At 32.1% G+C, this 15,761-nt stretch overlaps 1 protein-coding gene across 1 annotated transcript in view; it reads right to left on the reverse strand.

Annotated features, from left to right (window-relative positions):
* The window catches only part of LOC145692677 (uncharacterized), a 1,521,027-nt gene that overhangs the window by 655,992 nt on the left and 849,274 nt on the right, over window positions 1–15,761 (reverse strand). The window contains exons 231-236 of the mRNA XM_081768059.1: window positions 15,187–15,237; window positions 13,063–13,107; window positions 4,912–4,953; window positions 4,348–4,392; window positions 3,886–3,942; window positions 3,487–3,534 (exon numbers count right to left, since the gene is read on the reverse strand). Coding sequence (XP_081624185.1) covers window positions 3,487–3,534; window positions 3,886–3,942; window positions 4,348–4,392; window positions 4,912–4,953; window positions 13,063–13,107; window positions 15,187–15,237 — 288 coding nt within the window. The remainder of the gene's footprint in view (window positions 1–3,486; window positions 3,535–3,885; window positions 3,943–4,347; window positions 4,393–4,911; window positions 4,954–13,062; window positions 13,108–15,186; window positions 15,238–15,761) is intronic.

A 15,761-nucleotide genomic window follows, 5' to 3' on the forward strand; every position in this document is an offset into this window, starting at 1 on the left:
ACTTCTGCCTTGGGCTTATATGTATCACCATGGTTGTTCTATCATTAACACTCTGTTTACAAAGGGTAGTAAGGAACTTCTGCAGTAATCTCTAATAACCACATCATAACTCTTAAAAATTATTTAAAAAATGGCAAAAATTTCAGTCATCACAAATAATGAATTCATGTCCTCTATCAGCCGGGCCGGGCAATTGGGTGATGTCCCTTGTCAGATTTCTGTCCCGATGTCGCAAAAACGTTTCCCGGAACGATAAAATGCCCTGTGTGTTCTTTATGGAATATGAACTTGGGACTGTTAATGAGGCCAGTCAAAGAGAAACTAAGATGATATTTTATTGTTTCTCCCACAAAATCATGTAATTTCTACTATTTTCAAGTCATGAACAGAGAATGGGCAATGGCTATTATAGTTCGACAAATTAAGCGTTTAGAAGTAGTAGCAACATAAATAACCGAAATATTCATTTTACGCAAAAAAATCTTTAAATATGTATTTACATATGCAATATTCATTATGTGTAATTGTACTAGCTCTACTGATACCATAAATTGAATTACTGTAATGTAGAAATGGGGTCACTTCTGTTTGCTCTATTGTAAATTCAGGCTATAATTATTCATCATAATTGAACAAAAAATGACAGATGTGCAATGTTTTATAATTCTTATTTCTGCTGTACACCGAAGTAAGCTTCGGAAAGGAGCCCGTGAGGTATTGGGGACGTTCTCGACATAGTAAGATCTACAATTATCTTTCTGATGTCTGTGGAAATACTCAGTGACGTGCATGTGATGTAGGACATAATTTCATGGTTCTATTTGTTACGTTTTAGATACTTAAGTATCAAAATTTTATATAAAATATGATGTTTAGTGTTGGTCCCCGACCGGGAATCCGACCCTGGCCGGTCCGAGGCTGCTGAGCAGTCCGCGATAGTGTACACTAGAATATCTCTAATATCCAAAGAGCGCTATTTCTGGTACTCGGCGATGTGGAGGAATAGTGACGAAAGTAACAAGTGTGTATGATGTTTCATCATGAAGAATATCCAAAGGGATGAAGATTTGTAAAATATTCTGTTAAAAGCAGCCTATTGTCATGATATGACATATCTCGAATAAATAGAAAAAAGTTGAAGCAATTCAAAAATTGATATTTTTAAAGGTCTTTATTTCAAGAAACTACTTAAATAAATACAAAACACAATTACATATATGGCCTTCAGTAGACATAGGGATCATAATAACGTTCACAACAATTTTATATTTAATGTTATTATGGCGATGTGAACAACGTTGCTTAAAATTGCTATACTCTTTAAAGGGGTGTAATTTAGGGATAAAACAATGTTAGTGATTGTTATATTCCTCATAAGAGTGTATTTTACAAATCAAACAATGTTAAAGGTTGCTTTTCTCCTTTCAAGGTGTATTTGATGGATAAAACAATTTTAAATATTGCTATATTCCTTAAATGCTGTGTTTTAGGGTACTTAAAGAAAAGAAAAGAAAAGAAAAGTGAAATTTCAGAATGACATACCGATGAAACTTTTCTCGGTGTTTACTACATCTCTGGAACGTTTTGATATACTAAAATCCTGCAATGGCAATACGATTCTCTTTATCTGTTCAAAACAGTCTCTAGGGTTGGATGTGGTACTTTAAGGTTCCTCAAATAAATGATTTTGAAAAGCTCAAATTTTCTGTCCGCTGTAAAATTCCTTTTATTTAATCGAATTACGTAATATCATGATCATAGTAGTCAACCTTAGGGCACTTTAAAGGTGGCACGTACATCTTTCTTGAGTTATTACTGCATTAAAAGCCTACAAAACTTTCATCTTTGTAACATTGTAGAGTCTTTAGTTTGTAGAAGTGAATAATAAATGTAATACTAGCATTTTTCGTACATGTAATTTATGAAATGTTTAATATTCTGACATTGTAGCATATCTGTTGAATTGCAAAACTTCTTGTTGATCTGGTTACACTGTTAATGTGGCGGTACTGTGTTTAATGTCAGGCAATGTTCCTGTATGAATATTTGCATCGCCCAAACTTTAAGCATTGTTTAAAAAATAGTATTTACTTATGATTATAAATTAAAAATCCTGCATATATATATATATATATATAACGTCCTACGTTTATATATATGTGACTATTGTAAAACCACTGACTTTCTTCATGATTTACTCATCAACAAATCTCCGAAACTGCAGCGCGTAGGACGTTGATTTTTTTTTTTTTTTTTTACAAATTTTGCAATTTTACCTTAGGCTATAGCTGAGATGGGGGTTTGTGAAGTATGTACCTCAAACAAGGATGGTGACGAATTATCTTTTTCTATCTTTTCCTATTTTATTATTCGATAGATCTCCGAATTTAAAAGAATGAGATCTTTTACAAGTATTCTCCCTGTACTTAGGTTGAAAATGAGGGGTAGTTTCAGGAATTGGGTATATTAAAAGAGAATATACGGACTTAAATATATTTTTTGGGGCTTTTCACCAGATTTCCAGAGAAATAATTGTTAGAATTTTTGAAATTTCCTATAAAATTCTCCTTCCATCAAAAGCTGGGAGTATAAAGTGGTTTGAATTATTTTTCCCGCATGGTGGCTGCTTGTCTAAGGTTGCACATTTTCTTGCTTTACATTGTTCCTGAAGGTCGAGTCCAAGGTCGTGGTTACTTCAATGAATGGATTCTTATCTGCTACTACATATTTACACCTTTATGCATGATGTTGCATATATTTTGTCTTGAAAAAGTACAATGATTCCATTGCATGCTTTATTATCTTAATTTGGTGTAAGACAGGTGGAAAATCATATGTTTCTTTGAGGCTCTCCTTAAGCTACTCCTGCTTGCTTCAATTTTTATATCAATGACATGTATGGGGCCAATATGAGATACTAGCTTTAACTGTACACGATTCAACAATCCTTTCTCCAGTTATCAATATTTTTGTAGCATTCAGATACATTTTCGGCGTGCTATATCTCACACTCTACATACTTCAAAACAGTGGTTCTGTATCTCAAATAGCTGCTTTTGTCATTATCTTTCATTTCTTAATGTTCTACTTGAGGTCATGGAAACCTGTACGCTGCTGAGGAAAGGATATTATTTATTTTTCGTTAACCTGTTCTCCGTATGGAAACAGCCACAAGCTACTATACACGTTCATATGAAAAGTACTGTGTATAAGAAAATACATATATAAGGAAAAAAGTTGTTCAGAGATATTTTTGTATTGAATGATAAACTAACTTTACTTGTTAATTAGGGAAGTCCTATGAATCATTTAACTAATTCTTATATATATATTCCTAGAATCTCTAGTATGTTTTAGCGTATATTTGACTCTTGATTTAGCGTATAAATATGTTTTATATATAACTTTTAATATGATTATCTGTTATATCGGTATTAATATTATAGTAAAATATAATTTACTAAGGTATATGGTGTTTAAACTCACGTATTGCAAGTAGTTGACTGGAGTCTCCTGTCAATACGTCTGGGAATCCTGGTGAGAAATGAAAGAATTGCGAGATAGTTATCAACAGGATTACAAATATATTTCATATTCAACAGATACTCTTGAATTTTTAGAAAAATCCAAGGGACTTAATTCTTGCCAGACTGTTGAATAAATACTTCTGAAATATAGTAGTCAAGTTAGTACTATTTTTCTACATCCAAGCTGACATATTCATTTCATCTTCAACACAACTTCAAGACTATCAATGACATAATTTTTCATTTACTTATTTGACTTCAAAATATATGCTTACTAAAGGAAGTACAGAAGCTTATATTGTGATATGTGAAGGAATTTGAGTTAGTATTTTTAACATAAAATATAAAAATGTGTTACCTGCTAATTTCTCAATTTCTTCAAGTATTGCAATTGGAGTAATCCCTTGTATTGGACCTACAAATACAAGGAAACAATTGTGTAGAGATGTTTCTATAGATAAATAATTATAGCTCGTACGTGCAGAAGTGTAATACAACTACTCTTCACGCTACCCCATGTGACGTATGACTGCGTTATGGTCACATTGACCTACTCACTTAAAGTCTAGTCATGAAGCCCCTTTCCTCCCAAGGCAGTACTCTCATAAAAAGTTCAAATCTAATATGTAAACAAACTGTTGATAATATTTAGAAATAATATTGTATGTAAACATTTTAGATTTTGTCTTAACATTATAGGTGATTTAATGTTAACTTTATAATTTATGTTTCACAGCAGTATTTAAATGAAACGAAATCTTTAATTTATGCTGTGCTTATGCTCTTTAAGACGGTTGATATTTTTGAAGACATATCTTACCTGGCATAACAGGTTGACCTCCGGATATTTCTTCAGGGCGATGTTCTAATTAGAGAAAAATACACTTTACAAAATATACTGATAATATTAATACTATGTTGAAGACATATTTGAATTATTATATTATGAATATGAAATATTATATATTTTAATATAAAATTATTGTTGAATTTATATAACAAAATAAAACGAATTACTAAACCAGAAATTAATTCAAAACAGTCATTATAATGTCAATTGTAACGAAGATGAAATGTAAAATCAAACATTGTACTATTAGTATTTACCTAATTAAAATAAAATCTGAATGTACTCACAATATTGTTTTATTCAAGTAAATTATGTTACTTTACGTATATTGTTAGTTGAAATTTGAAAAAGAATCTGTACAATATTTGTCATGAGGTAACTACAGATCAATAGCACATCTTGTTTAAATAATGACCAAGCAGTCATAACAAATACAGTAAGTGTTAATATTTTAACTTTGAAACGAACGAATATTTTTAATGGAGTATGCATAGATATAATAGCAAAATATGGAGATGTAATGATAGAGCTCACCTTCTACTGGTTTCCTTGTAGAAGGTGTTTCTCGTTCAGGTTCTGAAAGTAAATATACAAATATTCATTCAATATGGTACTGAAATATTCTTTTAATATTAATTGACAAGTGTTATTTACAAGTAATTAACAACAGTCATTATAATGTCAATTGTAACGAAGATGAAATGTAAAATCAAACATTGTACTATTAGTATTTACCTAATTAAAATGAAATCTGAATGTACTCACAATATTGTTTTATTCAAGTATGTTACTTTACGTATATTGTTAGTTGAAATTTGAAAAGAATCTGTACAATCTGTACAAGCAAAAATAATTTATTTTATATAACCTGAATTTTTTGTCAAGCTATGAAACCAGAATTTTCATACCACGTCTTAACTAAGAATTCATTAGGAGTTCCTAAGTTTTTCTGTTTCTATCACTTGTTAAGCTTCTCTTGCGATTTGTATCACATATTACTATCTAAACATTTTTATTTTAAAATTGTTCTTTTCTTAATATTTCTTTGTCTAAGTAGCGCTAATTTAGACAAATATATTTAGTCAAAATTTTACTTTAGAAAGAAGCATCTGTAACTACTTGCGAGCTTTCTCCTCTTTTTTCAATTAAAATGTTTGATCTAAGTTTAGTGGTTAAATAGTACACTACAAACAGAGTTATTGTTTTCGTAAATACTAATAATTTTCATAATACTCTTGGTATGTCTGGTGAATACTAGCAGAATTACGCAGATCACAAGTTGTGAACTAGTAGGTTAAGATATTGTATGTAACATATATTGCTTCTTGGAGAATTCGAAATGATTATGGTGTTTTCCTCCAACTTTTAAAGAAGGAACGCTTTACAATTGGAGGAATGTTTTCCTTCAACTGTCATAATGCCTTAAAATTAATAACAACGATAATAATGAAATTAATGTAAATTTAGTTTACCTTATGAGACAAAAATAGAATAAAAAATTTTTACCAAACATAATCTTATTTACATACTATTCATGAATATCAAGGAATAAAACCCACAAACATGTCAGGATTGTGGTCAGATAGTGATCAATACAAATAGCATTGTGGGAAGCAACATCTATATCTTAGAAGACGTTATTGATGGTATCGTGGATGAGGTCACTTCCGTCACTATTCGCTGAGTGTAAATCGCCACTGCTATTCGCTTAAGTCCTCAAATCCATGAAGTATAATTCAATTGTATTCTCAGCCACCTATCAAATCCGTGTCCTCAATGTTTCACGACAACGCATAGCCCTTTTAACACTGATGACGAAACCGTCACCTCATGGAGTAAAAGAGGTGATTTTCAGTCTTTATTACCTTATTCCATGACTAACATTTTCCTAATCTTGTCAAAAAGATATTCTACAAAAAGAGTACAGATTTGACACGTATTAACCTCTCTGAGAAGATAACGTAATATTTAAAAGCCATATATTAAATGACCAAGTTATTTACACATGTCACAGTATTGTTACCAGCACATTCTTTGCAGACAGAGGGATATATAGGTGTTGGCTGTAGTAGCTAGTGGTTAAAATTTATTATTGTTTCAGTACATAGATGCAGTCTCATGCGTTTTTCGCCCTTTCACCTCCTTTCTCCATTAGACTGTGCGGACATTGTTTGGACACAAAACATACTTCGCAATTGTGATAAGAAACAATTCGTTGTTCTGATGGATTTTTTGTTCTCGTTAGAACGTTGTTTTCGTGCTTGCTTTTACTAGTGACAAAGCATTATTTAGTTTTCTGGCTTTCGTTGTGGACCTTTGGAACACGAAATTTATTTCCTTTTTAAGTTTTTTATCTACAATCTTGTATCATTCCAAAAGATTGGAATATAATTTTCGCTTGTTAATATAAACAATATCAGAGTTGTGCTTAGTAAAAATACTCAAAATATCGGTGCATATTTTTATTGTATATCAAAGCAAGTGCATTCACCTATGGCTGTTGTAAAGATTCCAAAATGCTCAGACAGGAGTTCTTTAAGAGATTTTTCCCGATTTTCCTCTAATTTTCCTTCGCACGTACGTTACGTGGTCATGAGCATTATATCTGGGAACCGTCTGAGATTTTGTTTCATTGTGAACAGTATGACGTGTGAACCAATAATTTGTAACGAATAGCACTGAAGCACCAGCTACTTTACTGAAAATTTGCAATTTCCTTTAAAAACCTCAACTGTTAAAAGTCATATCCACATGTCGGTCTAAGGATAGTGCAGACTCTCCATAAGTTGTACTACGAAACTGAATTTTATCTGATATTGTATATCTCTCTCCAATTAGCCACTTCCGACTTTTTAGTAATTTCTTGAGAGGTAAGACGTTTCCTCTTAAAGATTAGGCAGTGCAACATGATCTTGAGAACATTTCTCGCATCACCACTCATTAATAATTTTGAAAAGAATCTTGTCATTGCTTAAGACATTACTTAAAATGTAGTTCTGAGAGTCTACTATTTTGATTAAGTTTTATTTCCATAATTTTTCCTTGGATATAAGGAAACTAGATCGTACATTTCATTCGCAGCAATCTTGTAGCAGTCACTCACGTGATGATATTTATTAGTAGAAAAGATCATAATGACTTTTACAACAATTGAATATTTCAAACAGTTTAGGCAAGATGACAAATATTTATAAAGTGTGTGGAAACACTTAAAAACCGCTTTTATGATAACTGGTAATTCCAGCTAAAGACAAGATGGTGGTGCAATGTTATATAAGCAAGAAAAGCAACAATTAATATAAGGCATGCTCAACTGAAAGTGGGACTGAGGTTGAAGTGCCGTTATTCCTGGTGGTAGAACTTTGCGATTTCCCTGGTGGATAGCAGCGTATGTTAGGAGAAATTTGACATACCATGAATAGGGTCTGTGTGTTGTTGACTTTAAAAGTAGCAAGGTAACAGGTAACGAGCGTGTCATGGATTCCTCCAAACAGGCCTCAGCGCGCAGTAATCCAATTATTGTTGGCAGAAGGTGTTAGTTGACCTGACACTTACCGTCGAATGAAGGATGTGTATGGGACTGAGTGTATTTCACGTTCTGCAGTATCCAGATGATGTACTGAGTTTCGTCATGGACGTGTGAGCACAGCTGACATGCCACGACCAGATCAAGCACATGTGGTCATCACGGATGAATCAATTGCTGCAGTGGACACCCTTGTGAGGACGAATCGTGGAAAAACCACCCGAGAAGAGATTGCAGACAGCCTCTCTGTCAGCAAAGTATGCGATGATGTCCGAGAAAGAGTTGAAAAATGATTCCACATGCAACCCACGACTTTCTTCGCTGACAGTATCCATTGTCTCCTGGACCAATGGGACACCTGTCTCAACTACCTAGGTGATTATGTATAGACAGTGTTTTTACACAGATCTTGTCTCATATGTGACACTTTTCAATTTATAATATACCTATGCATTAAAACTAAATAAACCTTTGCTTAAATGTATAAGTCCCACTTCACTTGGACGTGCCTTATATTTAAGAATAAAAACAACGCAAATTTGTCATGTGAGCAATATAGAAATTTTTACCTGTCGTTTGCGTATCTGTGAAACGTTTGAGACATCAAATTGCTACAAATAACATTAGAAGCCAATCTTCGTAATTAAATGTGAAAGCTGAGCCCTTTTAAGATATAAAATTTTTGAAAAACAGACAAAATTTTATTTCCTTTCAATTTTTTTCCTATTCATTCCAAATAGTTATATCATCGTCATCATATTGGACAACAAGATAATTTTCATATAAAATGCACCGTTCATATGGCGTATGCAATTGCTGTTGTAGAGGCTTTCAAAATGTTCATGTCTTAATATTTCATCGTTCTTATTTACCAACTTTAAGTAATAAATCTAGAATTATTAGTCTTAGTTTCAAATATAAATTTGAAATATGTAGTAAACTTATGTATTGACATTTCAATAATATAACTCTGTATTTGGATAGCGACACTATTCATATGCTTGTATTGCAAAGTATGTTAATGAATGTGCCTCTCTCGATATCTGCACCGTAATAGTTAACCATTTTTGAAATTTCTTCAAACTTATAGGGACGTTTAAATATAAAGCATTTTGCATTAGTGACTACCTCACAACCAAATATTATATGCTATAAATTTTAAACCTTAAAAGATGTGTGAAATGATACACACGAAGATTGAAATTTGACTTTTGTTTAAAAGATTTCTTCTTGCTTTATTTCTACTTTTTTTTTTAAAAAAAAATACTTTTCGATTTAGTGAAATATATATATTGAATGAACCAGAATAGTTATTCATTCTCAAAATTGAGATATCCATTTTCTATTCTTGATATCGAATTATTAGTGTTCCAGCATGAGACCACTTTAGTTGTATATATTATTTCTGGATCTTTAGTAAACAAATATTGATACTACTTTCATTGTTCCATGTCTATCTTAATGAGAGCTGCGGTAATGCGTTTCAGCAAGAGCTGACTACCTATGTGTAATGTCTACCTATCAATAAATTAGCCAAGTTTACATCCTCGTGAAAGTGGACTTATTTCCATTATCAGTAACGCCAGCCAGAGTGACCCATATCCACTGCTTAATAAAAGTCAAGAAACAGTGGAAGTATTTAGCCTGCCTTCTATGAATATATCTTGTTTTTATAAAATTAAAAAAAAATAATGCGGCGATTCAATGTATTGCAACATGTAATTTTTGTAAGTTGTGCTTTAACCCTTTATTTACTAACAGTTCTTTAAAGCACCACTGGAAAGAAATCATTATGGAAAAGGACTCGTACGTTGTGCTCGAACAGTACTCCTTGAAAACATTTTTCTCTGTTTCGTAAATCGATTAATAGCTGGCGGCATGATGTAGAAGAAAGATATTTCCCGCTAAAGCCATTTTGTTTCATATAGTCATAATGGATGACTCCCTCTTTTCAGTATCAAGTGTTTCAGAGACCCGCTATCTTAATTCAAAACGTTAGGTCCTAGGATATTTTTTTATTTTTATCAACACGCCTGGTAAGCATGTATGCATTGTTAAGTTTAGGAATCCTTTGAGTGTTGTGTGGGAGAGAGCTATTTCTTTTCTGGGACTTAGAAGTACCGCCCGGGCTGGAAAGTATAATTTTATGGCTGTTTCTACTTTCCTTTTTTGATTTTTAAGGAAGAATGTGGAATACCTTTCCCCACGAATTGTATTTGAAACTTCTTTGAATAATTGAAGCAGACAGATGCCAAACATGGAACGTGAGGGGTTTCAGATGAAAGAAAGGAAATATTCATTTCATTTTGTCGTAAATTGATGTATGTGATACAGGGTTGAATGGTACATTCTTCTCCCATATTTTATTATAGGCTTTTTCCTAGTCATCAGATGGATCCACCTGTATGAATGAAATTTGCTATTACTTTTGCGATATGTTTGTACCGCTGGATCCATCTAATGAATTATGAGAATTGTTAGTATATTTGGAAATAATTGTAATCTGATGAGGTGTGGCAGTGTACCATACATTATAAGCTTATTGTGAAGAATGGTAGGAAATTAAAATAACTTAGACGTAAGAAAAGCATATTTGTAGAGGTATGGGGCATTTTTTCTCAGAAAATCTCTTATTACTAATATGGAAAAAGCAGAGAAACAAATACCGAGCGCTAGTTAGTATAAAATATTCCAGTCAATTTTTAACAATGGCATAAATTATACGAGTACCCGTATGTAGCATTCATTGTTAGGAATCAAAATTGCGTGTGGGAGCAAGCGTCAGGGGTGTATGTAGTAAGTGGGAATGTCCAGCACTATTTGAATGTCCAGTAGCTAAATAAATTTATTTGAACTATATTTGTGTAATTCTTGTCAAGTCGAAATATGGTCGAAATTAATATTGATATACATATTAAGTACGACATTATTGCTGTTGGTACTTAGGCTACTTTGTCCTATCCAAATTTGTTTCTAAGTGCTAGTAAAGGAAAAAAGTTCATGTACAATGTCATAATTTATTAAATAACGCAAAAATGCTTATAACAAATTCCTCCTATGCTGTACATTTTAGAAAATTGACATTTGTGACCTGATGGTACTTTTGAGTCAAAGCGGCCCCCAATAATTCAATTAATTCGCAAAAATATTTCTTTGTGGCCCAATTCAAGCAAAAACCCCTCACAAGTTCATGTCTAACTCATTTGTTTCAAAATGTCGTAAATAAAGGGTGAACAATATACTATATTACCTAGTTGCCACTATTTTATGGTAGTGTTGTCTTAAGTTACACTAAAGCAGCGGTTCTCTGCTTAGCTTATAAGACGACACTTATTTAATCATACAAATTTCACGTCTCCTATCATTGGTTTGATAAACTTTTTGACTTCAGGTGTGTCATTGAATTTGCAATTATCTAATAATATTACTAATAATATATAATCGTATTATAATTCATAATGTGTAATGTATTATGTAATAACAAATAATGCATAGTTGTATAATAATATATAATAATAAATATTATCGTTCATAATGGCTCAGTGAGCTTGTGGTATACAACATAGTGTCAGTTTGTTTTCTCATTTCCCTTTTCCCATTGAAGGGATTTCCCATTTCCTTCACCATTCTTATGCTCTCAATTCTTTCAATCATTTAGTTCGATAATTATTCGTCTCCTTTAACCTGAAATATATAACCAGGGACCTAGAATATAAATTTGATTTCATTATAGCAATACGCCTTACTAATTTATATTTATTTCCAGCAAACCCAACGTATACCAATGCAATACAGTATTTCTTGTCTTACCAGATATATTATTAAAGATATGACGATTCTTATTGAACATTTATTCTGATTTTGTATGGTATTTAATTTAAAATATCTTTGTTACAACGTTCTTAATATTTGTAGTTACAAATGTAGTTTATTTCTACCAGTCATTTGGGTCCCCCGTTCGCTCTTCACACCCACAGGGGCACGTTCCCAAGATGGAGACCTACTGTACTTGAATATACAAGCTGTAGTATTGTAAGGATTCATGAGGGCAATAGGTGAAAGTTTGATTCAGCAAAACGAAAGACATGTTTTGTTTTCAAATGGGGCTAATTATGACTTTACGATTAGTTGGAAAATGAAAATGAAAGATTGCAAGTGTGTTAGGTGCTTCCAGAGCAACTGTGAAGATGATAATTATATACAGAGTTCTTGCGAATACAACATTGTTTAAGTTGAATAGCTGATTTAATCTAAACCTGTCTCTTAGAGCTACTACTGAACATTCAAAAGAATTGATACAATCAGCATCTGAAACGCCTTGTTTCTACAATCACAGTCCAATTTGAGTTGTATGAATACAACATTCGCGGTTGGATTGTGACTTCGTAGTATCTCGGTTTGAGTTGATACTGAAACATATGATTTGAAATGTAAGGGTATTAGAAAACAATACTGTAAAACTAAAACGTTTTGTTGTGTAGTGAAACGATATACGGAGGCAATATTGATCAGCAGAGAGAGAGAGAGAGAGAGAGAGAGAGAGAGAGAGGGAAGGCAGGTGTTAATATTTTGTGTACATTACAAGTTTGGAATATTAGCATTTGGGGAACATGACAGAAGTCCACATTATAATCCAGTTCTTGATAGAGCCGGATATTTAATGGAGTGCAAACATTCAGTGCATTCAAACTTCTGCACAAAGTGTGAAATGCAATTCCTATGCGGTTTTACGAATAAGTTTTAACATTGCTACGATAAAGCCTTGTTTGTGCAAAGAGAATCACACAATACGCATTCTTTACCTTCCTGGTCGCTACTTGTATTGTAAATTATTATACAACTAACGACTCTAGCGTCTTTAATGTAGCCTAAGAGCACAGAATTTAAAACATAAGCTTTTTTCGTTTCTTGTAATCAATGTTGTTTCTAGATGTAGTTTCAGTATCAAATAAATACGCTTTAGTTTTCTACCATTTCTCTTGAATAGTCCTGTATAAACTGGTTACACAGTGTCAGGTATTTAACAACGCACAGTGTCAGATATATAAGAACATAATACATTGATAATAATTTGGAATTTGTATTATTTAGTAAATAAAGTAAAATCTATCTAACATTAGTAGTACTGTGTATTTAAACTAAACACAATCGGGTCTTACCTGGAGGTTTAATTTCTGTTCCTGATAGTTTCTGTTCTAACACACCTATGGAGAAAAAACTAATATTACTGGCTAAGTTCAAAACTAATTTTTAATATTTATATATATATCCTGTTATGTCGAAACGAGCAAAAACGAACATTGTGTTCTGATTTAAAAATTAAATTCATGGCGAGATTCAGTGCCTTACTCAGATTTGTAGGTCTCATGACAAATTAATATCAATTGCTACATTTCGTTGCTTCCGTGTTTAATACATTAATTTATTTGTTACTAATATATCTGGGTGGAATTATTGATGTGAAAAGGTAGTGAAATAATTAATTATATACCTAGTCTGTAGGGTTATTTTTTTGTATACAAAACTACTTTAAACCGTAAAAAAATTTTCTATCTTCCTAGTCTACCAAAGTGGACATAGATCTTGAGACCTGAATACAGGTTGCACCGATTTTATATTACAGACAGTTTTAAAAACAAATCAGAAATATTATTTTTGAACCAGTTTTACTTTCCTCAAAAGTCATACTCAATTAAGATAATTAAATTTTTAGATAACATGGAGAAAATATGAAATATATTACAATACGATTTACATACTTATAAGTAAATTCTCAGTATTTGAAGTATTTATAATGTTAAACAGTTCAATAACCAAACGTCCATTCATAAAACCATATACACTTGCTTCTTTGACACTAAATGTTCTTTGTTAAGCGTCTACTTCTTGATATTTTTTTATATTAAAGAACTTTTCGATACATACATTTGCCTATGTACACGAAATAAAGAAGGGATACAATGCAATGGAAACCACACGCTACTAGATAGAGGTTCGCCTATTGACATTTTCAACGTTCCGATTTGATAGTATGTAACATATAATTAATAAGTAATATTATGCTTAGAAAAATAGAAAGTATGTCTTTACTTTTTCTAATGTAACTTACTGATTACTGAATAAATTATTACGACTTTGAAAGAATAATCGTATTAGTGACAATAAAACTATAAAAAATTATTCTTCAGCATTTTGCAATTGTTTTAAGAAAGGGCATAACTCAAAAACGACAATTCAAACATTGACTAGTACAGATCTGCTTGGATATATTTAAATATGCTGTTGATTGCATCGCAGAATAGTTAACTCCGAAACGCGTTGTGTTGTTAGAGTGGATGATACTTGCAGCAGTATCCGTGAAGCTTTACACGGTAATTAGTCACAAAATTTGACAGACTATCTTACTCGAATGACACACAGTCATTCAAATTTTCGTGACTATAAGAAAAAGAACTTATTTGAAATGGCGCAGGTGTGATGACGTTATAGGCAATCAGCTGCCAACAACAAATGTACAGCACAGCGTTCCAAAAAATGGGCGAAGGGAGTGTTTTCGTTATTGAGAAAGTCATCTAACAATTTATAAAACGTAAAAACTGGAGTATCTGAAGGGTAAACCTCAGAACTGGGCATATTTCCTTATCAATATTATATCTGGGATTATTTACTTACACTTGCTTATATGGCATTATGAATAACATACATCACTGTTCTCCAAACTACATACCTTGGCCAACTTGTAGGGGCTATACAATAGAATTCATAACTTTAACTGCAACGATAGGAGGATGTTATTCTCATTCATATTGTTCTGCGAGACTAAAGTACTTATTTTTTAGGGGTTTATTGTTTGTTCTCGAGCTCGAAAATAGAGTAGCTGATACAAAATCAGGTAAAATGGTAGTGAAATAGGAAATTAAGTTTCCTTTATCCAATTTGGAATCACGACCTGTGGAAGAATTGTTTGTAACAATAAGCCAATTTGCTCAATTAATTTTGAAAGGAAACAATGTTATTATAATTGTGTTCTTAAAATATGTACTTATTAAATCCTTTTAAATAAATTAAGCGTGCATTTAACGTATCTTCTACTTTCCCCATATTGTGTACAATTTCTTGATTTATGTGTAGAAATCCGTGTATATGTCGTTACGAGACCTATCATGTGATTTTATGTAACATCGAAACATTGCAAAACACTAAGGAGCCACAAACCCAAAGAGAAAGTGTTCGAAGCATTAAGTTTTATGATATAGTGAAAAGTAACAGTGAACGTAACATACCTGGCGCTTGTGGTTGTCCTAGAATTCCCGAAGGTTGCATCGGCTTTTCTCCTGAAACAGAATAACAGATAATTGTAAAACTATCAAATATATTTTAGGTCTGTAGTAATGCAGCTTTGTCAATAGTCCTTCCCGCTGGTCACATTATTATAGTGTGTGCGCTAAAATGCGGAATTAATGTTTATAGATAATATCACTGTTCATATGCGTGGTTTTTGTTATATTATTTTACTAAAATCCATATCCTAACCAGGAATGAAGCGATTCAAAACGCTTTCTAACAGTATAGTGCCTCACGAATCTCTAAAATTAGGAAAATGAAACTCGGCACATACATTCATGAGAATTGCATATGTATGTGTATTCGTAAGTGTATGAATGTACAATAGCAATATGTGTACATACGTATCTGTATGCGTATTCAAATATGTATATAAATATAAGTGAGTGTGAGTTTGCGAGCGTGTGAACATATAACATGTGCTGCATTTCTCTTTATTGATTGTATTACATTTGTTTCTTTTATCCTTTCCATTTTTGTAACAAATATATATTGATATTTATTTCAATTGTTG

The sequence above is a fragment of the Thermobia domestica genome, chromosome 8, assembly GCF_964235325.1.
Source record: "Thermobia domestica chromosome 8, izTheDome1.hap1.1, whole genome shotgun sequence".
Lineage (NCBI taxonomy): Eukaryota > Metazoa > Arthropoda > Insecta > Zygentoma > Lepismatidae > Thermobia > Thermobia domestica.